This window comes from Acomys russatus, chromosome 18, assembly GCF_903995435.1.
Source record: "Acomys russatus chromosome 18, mAcoRus1.1, whole genome shotgun sequence".
Lineage (NCBI taxonomy): Eukaryota > Metazoa > Chordata > Mammalia > Rodentia > Muridae > Acomys > Acomys russatus.
In genome coordinates, this window is record NC_067154.1 from 13,538,936 (window position 1) to 13,553,029 (window position 14,094).

The 14,094-nt window shown below is 48.5% G+C and overlaps 1 protein-coding gene across 2 annotated transcripts in view; it reads left to right on the forward strand.

Annotated features, from left to right (window-relative positions):
* Gfra2 (GDNF family receptor alpha 2) overlaps nt 1-13,290 on the forward strand; it is a 91,990-nt gene extending 78,700 nt beyond the window's left edge. For both annotated transcript variants that reach the window (XM_051160816.1, XM_051160817.1), the window contains 5 exons: nt 2,750-2,859; nt 3,562-3,702; nt 5,643-5,815; nt 12,022-12,075; nt 13,073-13,290. In XM_051160816.1, coding sequence (XP_051016773.1) covers nt 2,750-2,859; nt 3,562-3,702; nt 5,643-5,815; nt 12,022-12,075; nt 13,073-13,195 — 601 coding nt within the window. In that variant the 3' untranslated portion in view covers nt 13,196-13,290. The remainder of the gene's footprint in view (nt 1-2,749; nt 2,860-3,561; nt 3,703-5,642; nt 5,816-12,021; nt 12,076-13,072) is intronic.
* The last annotated feature ends 804 nt before the right edge of the window (nt 13,291-14,094 follow it).

A 14,094-nucleotide genomic window follows, 5' to 3' on the forward strand; every position in this document is an offset into this window, starting at 1 on the left:
TGCTCACAGTTCCCACACAGGATAAAGCGGTGTGTTTTTCTTCTCTGTGGGTCAGGAAAAGCCATTTCCTGTTTGCACTTGCCAGACCCAGCCACAGTGCTGGGGAGGAGGCAACGAAGATGATGACTCCTATCTCCACCGATGGCTGCTTTGTCCAGTATCTCTCGCCACTGTATTGAAGCTCTGGGCGGGCACAGCTTCCTGTTTAAGTGGGGACACTGACTATAGAGATGTAGCTAGGAAACCCCAGATCACATGATAGAGCAAGGGATTGAGCACCGCCATGTGACAGATGGCTCTCCCAGCAGCTGGACTGGCTTCCTTCTTGCCATCTCAGAAGCACCTCTAGCCACAACCATTGGAGGGGTCTGTACTCTTTCACCTTCTGTTCCTTTGATTGGACCCTCACCCCCACTTCTCCTGCAGTGCCTGGATGGTCTCTGGTTTAATAGGGAAATGTCTTAGATCCCTCAAAGGACCCTTGTCATATTCTGTCAGTTGTGTTTCCACTCCTTCTCCAGCCTTTGAGTTGGTGACATTTTGAAAGGCTCCTTGGACTGCAAAAGCCCAGACAAAAGATACACAGGGTTCCCAGTGTCATTTGATCTCAGAGCCAGAATTGTTAGAGAGGAGGCATCTCCTCTGGATGCTGATGATGATTAGAGCAGTGGAGGAGGTTTCCAACAGCTGCAGGTCTAGCTGGAACTCTTAGCTCAGGTTTGGGCAGATCATGCTGTTTGTAAGGAAGTGAGCAGATGGTGACATTTCACTAAAGCCCTGCGCCCTAATCTGGGGCAGTGGGGTGGGGAGCATGCGGCTTTGAACATGTTACTGGGGTTCCCTTCTGATGCCATGTTGACATGCTTATCATTCACACCTTGACCCTGTTAGCCACATGGCAGGGGATGTGATGCAACACAGCTGGAGCAAGGATGAAGGATAGCCAGCATCCCATGTTTAACAGGGCATTGGAGGATATGGATGAAGCAAGAAATAAAATTGCCATGTTAGTGATGGATGTTCTCATTGAAGAGACCGAACAAGGCGATGCCAGCAAGTCTCTGTGCTGTTGAGTTGCCAGGTCCAAATTTTCTGTGTAGTTGCACTGAGAAAGAGGACAAATCCATGTGACATATGGGAAAATACCTCTCTGGGGAAGGGCTCGGGTAGCCTTGGGGATGCAGGAAGTTGGAGACAGGTTCTATACATGCCCATATGGAGTTGAAATGGATGCAGCATTTGAGTCAGAGGAGGCATTTAAACAACGTCATCAGGAAGATGCTAACCAGTGATTGCTCACAACATAGAAATCTTCAGGATCTCCATTCTGCCATCATCATCTCCCATTGCCCTTGCTTCCTTCTGGAGGAAGACCAAAATGGAGACCAAAGTGGAGTTTTTGAAAGTCTAATAGCATCTCCCAAGGAATGGACCGGAGTACCCCAGAGTATGTAGCTTAAGACAGAAATAGACTCTCTACAGTTGCAGGAGCCAGAGGTCCAAATGTCAATGGAACTTTGCTTTCTTTGCATTGTCAAAGACTCAGATGAGCTGATAAGTGAGGTTACATGGGCAGGACCTTCTCCTGTAGGAGGGCATGGTTGTCTTAGACACAGGAAGGGAAGCATCCTTCCTGGTCCAGGTGGATGGAAACCTCTGTGGCCAGAGCAGTAGGGCAAGAGGGAGAAGGAAGGGGGTAACCGAGGGTGTTAGACTTTGTGTCACATCCAGCTATGAGGCTGGGGTAGAGAAAAGCCTGGACCTACTCCTGGCTGAGTGTGGCAGAGTCGTAGCACAGGTGGTTACAAAGCAATGTCACAGCTACTCATGGCAATGGGGGATGGCATGCTAGGCCATGAAGAGAAAACTTTAAAAGGTGGGCTCTGCCTGGTGAGCCTGGGGAGGCAGGAGAGGGGGCAGCCTGTTGGCCTTTGCTCTGACATGATGCAAGAATGAGGAGACGTCTCACCCTAAGAAGACTCTTTCCTTCTCTCTGAGTCCAGGATTTTTGAGCTTCAGGCTAGGGTAAGGATCACTGGATTCACATTGGTTTGGGAAGAGCACTGTGTTCCAGGATTTGGGCAACATTCTCTAAGACCCCGACTGTCAGCAAATGGAACCTAGTTCCCCTCCCTGGTCCTGGGTACTGTCAACCAGCATACCACCTCCCTCTGCTCTATTTTTCTGAGAGCAAGATTCGCTCAGAGAACATTGCCAGCATATCCTTTTCATAGTCCCTTTTGCCCAATTGTCTCTGAGCTTCGGTTTTGCTCTTTTTTGAGACAGGTCTCACATTTTATTCCAGGCTGGCCTGGGACTCACCATGTTGCTCAGGTTGGCCTCGAACTTGTGATAACACTCCTGCCTTAGCCCTCTAAGTGATGATATTAATGGTGCATGGCTTGGGATTTTCTTAAAATGTGCTATGCCTGGAGGCTGGAGAGATGGCCCAGTGGTTAAGAGCACTGCCCGTTCTTCCAAAGAAACCAGATTCAATTTCCAGCAACCACATGGCAGCTTAAAACTGTCCTTCAGTTCCAAAGGATCTTATACCTTCACACTAATGCACATTAAAAAAATGTGCTATGCCCGGCTCTAGGTCATTCTTCACTTCCTACTCCCCCTTTCCCGCCTTCATCAGGTTCTAGAATCTGCAGTCTGGAGCTTCGGTGCCCCAGGTGGTGTGGAGGAGGCTGGAGCAGGCTGCCAGACTAAACTCTTTCCTCCTTGGGTCTTTTCCCAACACCAGGTCCCGCCTGGCAGACTTCCACGCCAATTGTCGAGCCTCCTACCGGACACTCACCAGCTGCCCTTCGGACAACTACCAGGCGTGTCTGGGCTCCTATGCTGGCATGATTGGTAAGCCCCCCATGTGTGCCTCCCTCCCACCCCAGTGAAGTGGGTGGGGTTGCTGCAGCCCACCCTAAGGCTGGCAGAAGAGACTGACAGCACAACCTTGCCTGAGGCAGATTCAGACAGAGCATTTGGGGAAAGCAGAGGAGGGCTGCCTCCTTATCAGGAGTAGTGCCCTGTTTCTCTATTACAGGGTTTTGGAAATTAAGCTATAGCCTTCTGGGTACTGCTTAAGCAGTCAGTGTGGACTCTTATATTGGAGCTTTCACTAAAGCTCAATTGATAGTTCTATCTCACAGGCAAGGAAACTGATGGTTAAGAGAAATTGAGTTCCTTGACCATGTTCCCTTGATTGGTACATGCTAGCATTGAGATCCAGTCTGAAATGGAAGCCTTCATCTCTTTGAATCTAGAAGAATCAATCTGTATGTTTGTATGATAGAAAGCAAGGAAAACTGAAGGCAGGGTTGGAGCTATTGGGGTCTTTTCTGCTCTCTTGATGACACAGAGGCTGATGGCTCTCTAGGCCTTTGGCCATTCTGTTCTTGCCAACCGACCCCATGGTCACCAGGGGTAACTGTGCTCAGAGTTAGGATTGTAAGTTGGGGTATCTGTGTTTTTATGGGGGATGGACAGGTGGGAAGACAGGCAGGACCTTTGTCCTCCTGTGCCTAAGCATCTTCTTTTCCTCCTCTTTCTCCCTCCCAGGGTTTGATATGACGCCCAACTATGTGGACTCCAACCCGACTGGCATCGTGGTGTCTCCCTGGTGCAATTGTCGTGGTAGTGGGAACATGGAAGAAGAGTGTGAGAAGTTCCTCAGGGACTTTACAGAAAACCCATGCCTCCGTAAGTCTGGAAAAACATTCCCATGGCCTCAGGTCCCTTCTGTCTCCTACCTGGCAGACATTTCTGCTACTTGGGAGGGAACCTGGAGCTGCCCTCATCATTTTCCTCTTATCTTGTTGGAATGGCCAGTGATACCTGTGGCTCTTCTGCATCTCCAGGTTTTGCTACAGAGACCTGAAGTTTTGAGCTCTTGGAGATTTCATACCAGAACTATTGGTGGGTTGCCCTGAGTCTGCCACCAGAGTCTATAAGCCCATGGAAAGTCAAGACAGAAGGAATTTAGTTAGCTCTTCTGACAGCATCAGCCAGTTCCCCTTGGAGACTGAGTTTTCTCAAAAGGACCACAGGCACCCTCTTCATGTAGTGGGTCTTTCCTTTTGTAATTGGTGACTTAAAAAAAAAGGACATTTAACTGTTGGCCCAAAGGCTATAGGGAGAAGAGGTCACAGTCAAATCCAGCCTGCCTTTGGTCTTTCCAGCCTGACTTTTTTTTGCTGATGATGCCACCTGCACACATCATCCTACTTTCTATCCTTTCTTCCTTCTATCCATCTATCTCTTTTTCTTTTCCTTATGTCTGGCAGTGGGGATTCAGAGAGAGATTCCAGTGCCTGTCATTAAAGGAGGTGTAGCTAGAAAAGGTAACCTGAGGAGTTGTCTGTGATCCCAGCACAGATGGAAGTTGTAGGGTACAGTTATCTATGGTGTCAGAGTTCAGATACCCAAGTCCTCCTGCACAAGGGAGGGATCAAAGCTTCCCAGGGGCTGTATCTCTTGAGGGTAGCTGGGTGTTTTAGTCGGTTTAAAAGTCTACTCTGACAGGGTTTCAGGACTCCCTAGAAGAACGTAGAGTGATGAGGAGGATGCAGAGAGTCTTGTCACATAGCACTGAAGGTGACCAGAGTAGCATGTATCTAGACTAGAACACAGTGTACTCCTCCTGCATATATGAAGGCATTTGTGTTTCCTTTCTTCAAAGTCATGGTGGTGGGTGGTTAAAGAATCATGACCAGCACTTGATGTTGGAATCCAGCCCAACCTAGCTGTGGCATAGATGTTATTGGGGTTATAGATATGACTTCAGGGATGACCTAATACTGGGTCTCCCACGCTATAGCAGATGCCTTAGGAAGAAGACAGTGATGACCTGGGAATAATGACTAGAGGTGGAATCATGAGATATCTGTGAGGTAGTCTCCTCTGACTTCCAGTGAGTGGGTAGGGAGGCACCATGAGCTACTGCCGCCTAAGGTTCGGCTTTGGAAGACTTAGGTATAGAAGACACTTCTGAGACTGGCAGTAAAGGGGAGAGAAGCATTGTTGATAATAGGGAGACACACGTAGTCCACAACAATACATACTGACTTTGGAGGTAGAGATTTCTGTAGACATTTGTTGAGTTTTAGGGATGATTTTGTCCACGAAGTCTAATTAGGTTTTCCCACCGGATTAGTATTAGTTGGTGGTTGTCCAGGAAGAGTCAGTGATGTGGAGAGGGAATATGTCTGAGCCTGTGGTGGGGATCAGGTAGTACTTGATCTGGCAAAGGAACTGGAAGACCCTGTGCCTAGGGAGCTGAGAATGGGACCTTCTGCAAGATAGGTCTTCAGTGCTGACCACTAAGATGTTTCCGCCTTCTTGGCTTGGCCAACTGTCTCTCCAGGGCTCCCCTCTCCTTTTCTTTGTAGCAATTCTCATCGTGTCACTTTCTTTCCATTTTGGTTTTTCTGTCTTTTCTAGATTTCCTCTTCTATCTTCCTCACCAATTGAGAGATCATTTTAAGTCTGAAAAGAGCCTTAGCAAAGTCAAATTCTAACACCCTACCATTTTGTCTTCAGCTTCCGGACTCTTTTGAGAGAGCCGTAGTTAGGAAGGAAGTTGAGGCAGGAATCATGGCAGTGGGTTCTGAGTTTGCTGTTTCCATATGTCCTCTCTCCAGGAAATGCCATTCAGGCCTTTGGCAATGGCACAGATGTGAACATGTCTCCCAAAGGCCCCTCATTTCCAGCTACCCAGGCCCCCCGGGTGGAAAAGACACCTTCATTGCCAGATGACCTCAGTGACAGCACCAGCCTGGGGACCAGTGTCATTACCACCTGCACGTCTATCCAGGTGAGGGGTGTACCTCTGAAGCTTGAGAACTGGGGCTTGGGATGGCTCAAGATCTTGAAATGCACCATTGTTTTAGACATGATTTTAGAAACCACTCAACTGGGGCCATTGAAGAAACACCAAAGGTTCTTTGAGATTAGGAGGTCAAGAGGCAGGGAATTTGGAAAGAAAAAAATTTAAAAACCTCTTTATCCATTTAGGCATTTTCTTTGCAAATATGAAAACACTTGTTGCCACAGTATTGTATTAGACATGCCGGCACAAGAGAAATGTAATAGTTACCACACATCTGCTAACTATCAGCCATTTTCCTGGCAATTCTCATCTATTGGATTCACAATGAGGTGACAATATTCTTATTCAACATTCAGGAAACTGACCCAGAAGTCTTAGATGACATGCCCATAATCATGCTACTGATTGTTGGTGGCATGACTTTCAAACCTCCTTCATCTGACTCCAAAATTTATACTGTTCATTGGATTTCCATGCATCCATGCATCCATGGATCCATGCATCCATCCACCCATCCATCCATGCAATGTGGCTTACAGACCCGGTGCATACTGGGTCTTATATGAGCTTCTGGGGAAACAATGGCAAATGAGGTTTATACTGTAATGGATTGTACAGTGTGCTGGCTAGATTTATGTCAACTTGACACAAACTATAGTCATCTAAGAGGAAGAAACTTCAATTGAGAAAATTCCTCCATAAGATCATGCTGTGGGTCAGCCTGTAGAGCATTTTCTTCATTAGTGGTTGATGAGGGAAGGCCCAGCCCATTGTGGGTGGTGCCATCCCTGAGCTGGTGGTCCTGGGTTCTATAAGAAAGCAGGCTGGGCAAGCCATAGGGAGTAAACAGTACTCCTCCACGGCTTCTGCATCAGTCTCTACCTCCAGGTTCCTGGCCTGTTTGAATTCCTGTCCTGGCTAAATGGACTACAATGTGCAAGTGTTAGCCAAATAAACCCTTTCCTCCCCATGATGTGGTCATGATGTTTCATCATAGCCAGAGGAACCCTAACTAAGACATACAGTCTTTATGACTTTGAGGGTCAAACAATGATATCCTTCACTATAATAGCTTATCTGCCAAAGAGGTTGATTCTAAGTAGGTCAGATGCCTACTTACTCACACTCATGCAGACATACAGATACACACACATGCATGCACATGTGTATGAGTGTGTGCGTGTACACGTGCATATCCACACGCACATACGCGCGCACTCGCACACACACACACACACACACACACACACACACACACACACACACACACAAACACCTAGAACAAAATATTTGGAAGAAAATCTAGTGTAGAATGTCAGGAGTTGACAGTGAGTGACTTGCTGAATACATTACTGGGATCTGAAGAAAATGAGTCGGGGCTAAGCCTACTTAGAAGGCTTGGGAGGACCTGAGATGGTGGGTGGTGTGCTTCTCCAACAAGTAGAATGTAGCATTCATAGCACCAAGAAGAGAACTCGAACAGCTCTGTGTTGGTGACCCTCCTGCTTAGGGAGCCTCTGTTTCTTCTGCTCCTTGCTGGGGTCTCATTACCAGTGACAGTTACCTGTAAATGCTTTCAGTTGGAGCTTTTCTGTTACTGCCTTCCTCCATTAAGTCACCCTCCCCGATTTGGATGCAGGTGCCCATGTCACCTTTGGCTACCTCCACATTGCACTGGGCATACCTGAACAGCTGCTGAGAGAGGGCTCAGGTCCCCATTCCATAAACAGCATCAACTCAATAGCATGCTAATGTGGTTGACAACTAGTTTGGTTAGAGCTGTGTTACCTGCCAGATGACCAGGCTCAGGCAAGATTCACTTCTATGTCTTACATGATCCCAGAGGTTACCCTTGACCCCAAGTTTCTTGGGGACAGTTCACCTGTAGAAGAACCACATCAGTAGAAGGCTGTTGCTGCTATACCCTCCCTGTGATTCCTCTGGGCATGGAGAGATTCAATGCTGTGGTGGATCCCTCTTCAATGTCTAATAACTCCAAGTCTCATTCTTTCTCCTTAGAAAGATCAACTCTTTACATACTGATCAATCAGTCACTGTTATTTGTGAGCCTGTTGTGTATGACGTGTATACACAGGTGCACCTGCCATAGCACATATGTAGAGGTCTCCTTCCACCACTGTGTGGGATTCTGGGGCTCACTCCAAGGTTGACAGGCTTGCACATTAAGCACCTTTACTGGCCATGTCATCTCATGGACACCCCCCCATCCACCCCAAAGCAGCCTTGCTTAGTCCCCCCGCCCCCAACAACATCGGCTTTCAAAGGCTCCAGTCTGGGGGTGCGTGTCTTTGTCTTGATTTCATTCCAGGGGAGATGATGGACAAGCTAGCTGTATGGGAGATGGTGTGAAAGTGCATTGTATACTGAGAATGCTGCTCAAAGACTGGGATTAGAAAGCTGGCTCGGGGTGGGCCGGCAGAGTTGGGATGCTCTTTAACAAGTGGTGTGGCCACAGGGACTGTCAACCTGGCACCCATTGACTATGTCACTGAACTGGATACTGTGGACTGCCATTCTAGATGACAAGGAAGAAGATCAGGTCCTTAGGAGAGACCTGCATACCATTCTTCTGAGTTTCTGCTCAGAAATGCAAAAAGAGTGCTTTTGCATCATCTATTGGTGTCTTTTTAGGGAACCTCTTTCACCCAGGCCAAGCTGCTCTGTCCTGGCTCAGCTGGTGGCTGGCTGGCCCGAGGGCTCTGCTTCTTCCTACCCTATACCCTTCTCCTGTCTATCACTGAAATTTGCGATCTCTCTAACTGATGGTGTCTATGGTGGTCCTGATACTGTCCACGAGAGTTCAGTAACACATGACTATATTGAATGAGGTCAGAGCAGGATGCTCAGGTCAGAATTGGGGGACACCTATGTACTCCCCTAGAGATAGCAGCCAGATGGGAACCCAGTGAGTAGGTCTAGATGTTAAGACTGCAAGGATCCTTTAACACCCCTTTCCTAAATGGAGGCTCCTGGGTGGGCAATAGCTTGTTTGTGGCCTCATGTGGCTACATGAGCAGAGCTGGGACCTGGGCCTCTAGTTGCCTTGTGCCTCCCCACTCTCAAGTCTGCTCTGCCCAAAAAGTGGATGTGAGATTGAGAACTCTTGCTCTTATTGGAGGCCTGCAGGACCGGGATGCAGGAATTTATGTAGCATAGGGCAGCCCCGAACTGGTACTTTGTCCAGCCTATCTGATGTAGTCTCAGGCTGTTTCTTAAAGACAACCCAACAGTGACCCCCTTCGTGGCCTTCTGGCTCTGGAACTTTGAGAACTTCTGGTATGTTCTGAGGTGGTCTCCAGTCTCAGGATCTGTCCATATCTGAACCTTGTGTGAATGTCCTTGTCTTTCCCTCCACCCTATTGGCGGGCCAGTCTTTGAAAACCAAGACCTTTGTTTCTGAAGTCTGAGGCAGGAGACTGCCCTGTCAGCTCTTGGACAATTAGAAAGAGGATTACAGGGTTGCTCTAACAACCCTCACCTGATGTCTGAGGCAGACATTGCATGCAGTGGCATTTCTCTCTCTTTATCCATCCCATCGTCTTGCTGTGTGGTTGCTGTATGGGTCTTTCTCCCAGGCCCATTGGTACTGAAGCACGAGACTGATATACACGTTGGCACATGCCTTCACTTCCTCAAAAAAAAAAAAACCCTGCATATCACTCTATTCTTGCCACTGAGACTTGCCTCAATCAACCAGTACCCTATTCTTCATAAGAGTGGGACAGACAGGAGACCCACTCAGATGATTGATCTGCTGGGGTTTAGGGTAGGAGGGCTTGTATTGTGTGGCAGTGTGAGCTGAGGACTAGCCAGCAAGGGAAAAACCTGCTGACAGGCCTGGAGGAATTAGAGGGACATTGAGTCCATGGTTTGGAGTAAACAAGGGTGTGGTGGGCAGAGGAAAGGGCCAAGCAGATGACTTAGGATGTTTGCATATTGTGCCATACGAAGCATCGTTGACAGTCATGACAGTCAATCTGGCTGCAAAAGCCTGAAATGGAAACATATACAGACCCATGGCTTTGACCTGGAAGAAATACAGCTGTGTGGGGAGGAGTGGGTCCTGTATATGTGAAATAGGCAGAAAGGGATGAGCAGTGAGATCTTGATAAACTCTGGCCTTGCTTGGAGCCAAGATTGTAGGAGTTAATCAGATAGCAGGTGGAGATTGGCAAGGGGGGAATACAGAGAGTCAGGAAGGCCTGTTGGAAGAGTCCTGTGATACTCATAGTCCTAGGCTTGAAAAGAAAGAGTACAAGTGAGAGAGAAGGCCAAAGGCTTAAGGTTGGGGATAAGGCCTAGGAGGGAGCTGGCTTCCTCTGCTTGCCCCCCAGGCTGGCACTGAGCCATAGTCACTAATGTGTGGACCAAACCAGAGGGACTCTTTGGACTTCAAGGCTTGGCTTTGGGAGGTAGCCTGAGGACTTCCTGTTAACTTAGTGAGTAGAAAGGACCTCCCTGGGAGAAAGTTCTAGAAGGGTGAAATGTGCAGGTGTGTGGGCCCCTTTCCGTGTGTACCTGAACCTGATTTTTTTCATGCTTCTGGTGGCTGTCAGGAGTTAGCTTTCTCCACATCTGCATTTGCATCTGTCCAGTCACGGAGTGCTCTGGCTGCCTCACCTTACCTAATTGTTTATGTGAGTGGTTCTCTCAGCTTTTATTTTTCTTAAGGCAACAGACTGTTTTAAAACTATTTTATGCGTACCTCTAAAATACATGAATAAAACAGACAGGGTACCTTTGATTGGAATGAGACAAGGATCTTGAATTCTATGGGGCTGTCTGACTCTGGGATTTATATGGGTTCCATATTCAGTGAACATAGAAAGGGGTGGGGGCGGATACAGGAATAAGCCAAGGAACCCCAGAAGGCAGGCCAGGCTTGCCACACCTGATAATTAGAATCAAAAGTGATGCTGGTTGCAAGTAGATTCTTGGCCGTATACAGGAAGGAAAGATGTGACATGCTGAGGCTTAGTGTAGCGGAGTGTGCCAGGTGGGAGACTGTGAAGACAGTACAGCTTCTGAGAGGAGGTGACATGTGGCTGCTCAAAGTGTGGCTAGAGTGGTGCTGTGCCTTGAGGAGGAGAAGCCCATTGTTGGGGATTCAAGGGCTAAAGCCCATGGCCCTCTCAAGAGACTAGCAGTTGGTGGCTTGGCTGGGCCAGATCGTGCCACCTGGGGACAGTGGGGACACTGTAGTCTTAAGCAGGTTCCTCCTGGGTCTGGTTCTTCTTTTTCCTCCAGTCTGGATTATCACCAGACTCTCTTGGCCTTGGTTTCAGTGTGACAGCTGGGGCCTCACTCAGTTGACCAAATGCCCGGGATGATCAGTTGCCTAGTGTCCAAGAGATTATTGATAAATCTGGCCAAGAATAGTGACTTCTGCATAATTTCTAGGGCTTCTTAGGTGATTCTCGTGGACAGAGTGTTCTCACAATTGCTGTGAGAACTAAGCTATCTGAAGCCAGGATAGACGCTCCGTGTCTGTAGTTTGTTCTGACGGGTCTCTATCACAGTGTTGGCAACAGAACTTCCTTTGTGATGTGAACATCCTTTGGTTCTGCTGCCAAACTAGTTACATCAAGGTAACTAGACCTGACTTTCCTCTCATCCCTCATGGTATCTATGCATTGCCCAGGTGCACACATCTGTTTGGGTGGAAATGGCCAAACACAACTGCCAAATCCCTAATGTTAGTGACAGGCATCACTAATCAACCACAGCTCTCTTCTCTCCTGACCTCAGATGAGGGCTGCTAATCTTTTCCTCCTTAGCTCTCCAGTAGCAATGGCCAATGACGAGCTGGCGCCCAGCGGCCATTTTTTCTCTGTGGCATTTATTCATTTGCACTTGCATGCACTTAGTAAAACCATTAGCTGAGTTGCTGTTAGGAGCCAAACACTGCTCAGTGCAAGGAAAAGACGTGTTCTCTGCCTTTGGGGAGTTGTGAGTAGTGTTCAGAGATGTGGAGTGGCTGTCGACCACAGAATGCTGCAAACCAGAGATCCAAGTTTTCTGCAGGAGCCAGGGTAAAAATGCCAAGGGTTTCAGAGGGAGCAGGGTGCTTTGTGCTACATTAGACCCAGCCAGTGCTCACAGTAAGTGACAACACTGGATAAAACCTGGACCCAAGCAGCCTGGTAATCTGTCATGCCTTCTTTCCCTAGGAGCAAGGACTAAAGGCCAACAACTCCAAAGAGTTAAGCATGTGCTTCGCAGAGGTGAGTGGGGACAAAATGGGGAGTGGGCACTTGAGGATGGCCCAGAGGAACTGCCCTTTAGGTGAACTTTGAACTTAGAGATCTTGGGTCAGCTGAACTTCTGACCTGACTTGAATGTGTGTGAGGACTCACTCTGCTGGCACGGCAGAGGCTACACAGCCAGAGCCTGTGGGCGTCTCCTTGAGCATGACAAATAGTCATTCTGAGCAGAGGCCCTCTCACACGTCCCTCTGGGACAAGTGGGTTGAGTACTTTCTTAGTTCTAGTTCTGTGATGGATACAGGGCAGAGAAGGAGAGAAAGCCCCTGACTCTAGAAGCCTCTTCTTGCCTGGGAGTGTGGGAATGACTCATAGACCCAGGATGATAGCCCAGGTCAGAGGAGAAGGCTGGTGCAAGATTCTCTGAAAGGAAGAAGCTCTGTTGGATGTTCAGGGTAGATGATTGATGGGGGAAGAGCATCCTAGCCATCAGGAGCAGGGTGAAGGTGGCCTTCTCCTCTCCCTGTCAGTAATCAGGACCTGAAGCTTCATCTCTTTGAAGTCTTTTTTGTTTGTTTGTTTGCTGGTTTTGAAATAGGATCTTACCTTACTGCTTTTGAACTCATTTTGTACCCAAGGCTAGCCTTGAACTTATTTTTCTACTCCTGCCTCCACCCCCTCCGAATGCTGGGATTGCAATCTTGTGCTACCATGTCGATTTTCCCATTCTTCTCTGGGGCACTGCCTACCATTCCCAATGTGGGGGCTGCCATCCCATTTACTGGGGACTGCTGCCCAGAGCCTTGAGGCTTAGAAGAGAGAAGCTATCATTTGCTCCTGTCCCTAGAGGCACAGCTCTACCCTCAGAGTACCAGGGAGGCTCAAGAGGGTCTCTGTGTGGCTAGGGAGGCAGGCCTAGAACAGACAGTTTTCTGGTGTGTCCATTTCTTTGTCTGACCACAAACTTTCTGATGGGCTTTTGTTTATTTTGTATGTGCCTCCTCTGCCGTTGGACCAGCTCACAACGAACATCAGCCCAGGGAGTAAAAAGGTCATCAGACTTAACTCAGGCTCCAGCAGATCCAGACTGTCGGCTGCCTTGACCGCCCTCCTACTCCTGATGCTGACCTTGGCCTTGTAGGCCACTGGAACCCAGCACAAAAGTTCTTCAAGCAACCCAGATGTGAACTCCCGCCTGACAAAATGGAAACACACACACATACACACACACACACTTGCACAAACAGGTCAGACAGACAGATAGACAGACACACACACACACACACACACACGTGCGCGTGCACACATACACAGGTCAGACAGACAGACAGACAGACAGACGCACACACACACACACACACACACACTTTTCTTGCGAAAACAGGTTTTTTTCCCTATGTTGTCTCTGAACCTTTCTCCTCCCAAGTTTCTTCTCTGGAGAAGTTTTTCTAAACCAAACAGACAAGCAGGCGGGCAGCAGGAAGCCTGCCCAGAGGTCCCCTGCAAGGGACACCCAGTATCAAGGAGGGCTCAAGGCTCTGGAGCAACTCTTTTCTCTCTACTGGTGTTTTCTCTCTGGACCAGATGAGATTCTACTGTGGAAGTGACTTTGCCATGCCTGATGTGGACTGGGGAAAGGACAGTTGCAGCTGCCTACTCTGGAGTCCTGCCCAGGGCCTCACAGAGAGTCTCAGCAAGGAAGCAGGGCTGGCCACAAGGACCTTGTCACCTCTTCCTCTTGGCTTCAAAGATGGAGATGATTTGCTGCCACCCTCAGCCCCCATGTGGCCTCGTGGGTCTGAGTGTGGAGTGGGGACCCCGATGGTTGCTCCATGCCGAGGTGCCTGTAGCATAGCTAGGGTTGGGAGCTGTAACAGGAGGAAGCTCCTTTGGGGGAAGGGGCGAGCCTTGGTTAAGGACACCAGCTCCAAGGTGCACCTTTCTCCTTCTTGCCAGGAATCTTGAAGTCAAAGAGAAATGATCCTCTGTTGGCTTTTCTTTTCTTTTTTTTTTTTTTTGTGGGTCCATTAGGTGGGTCTC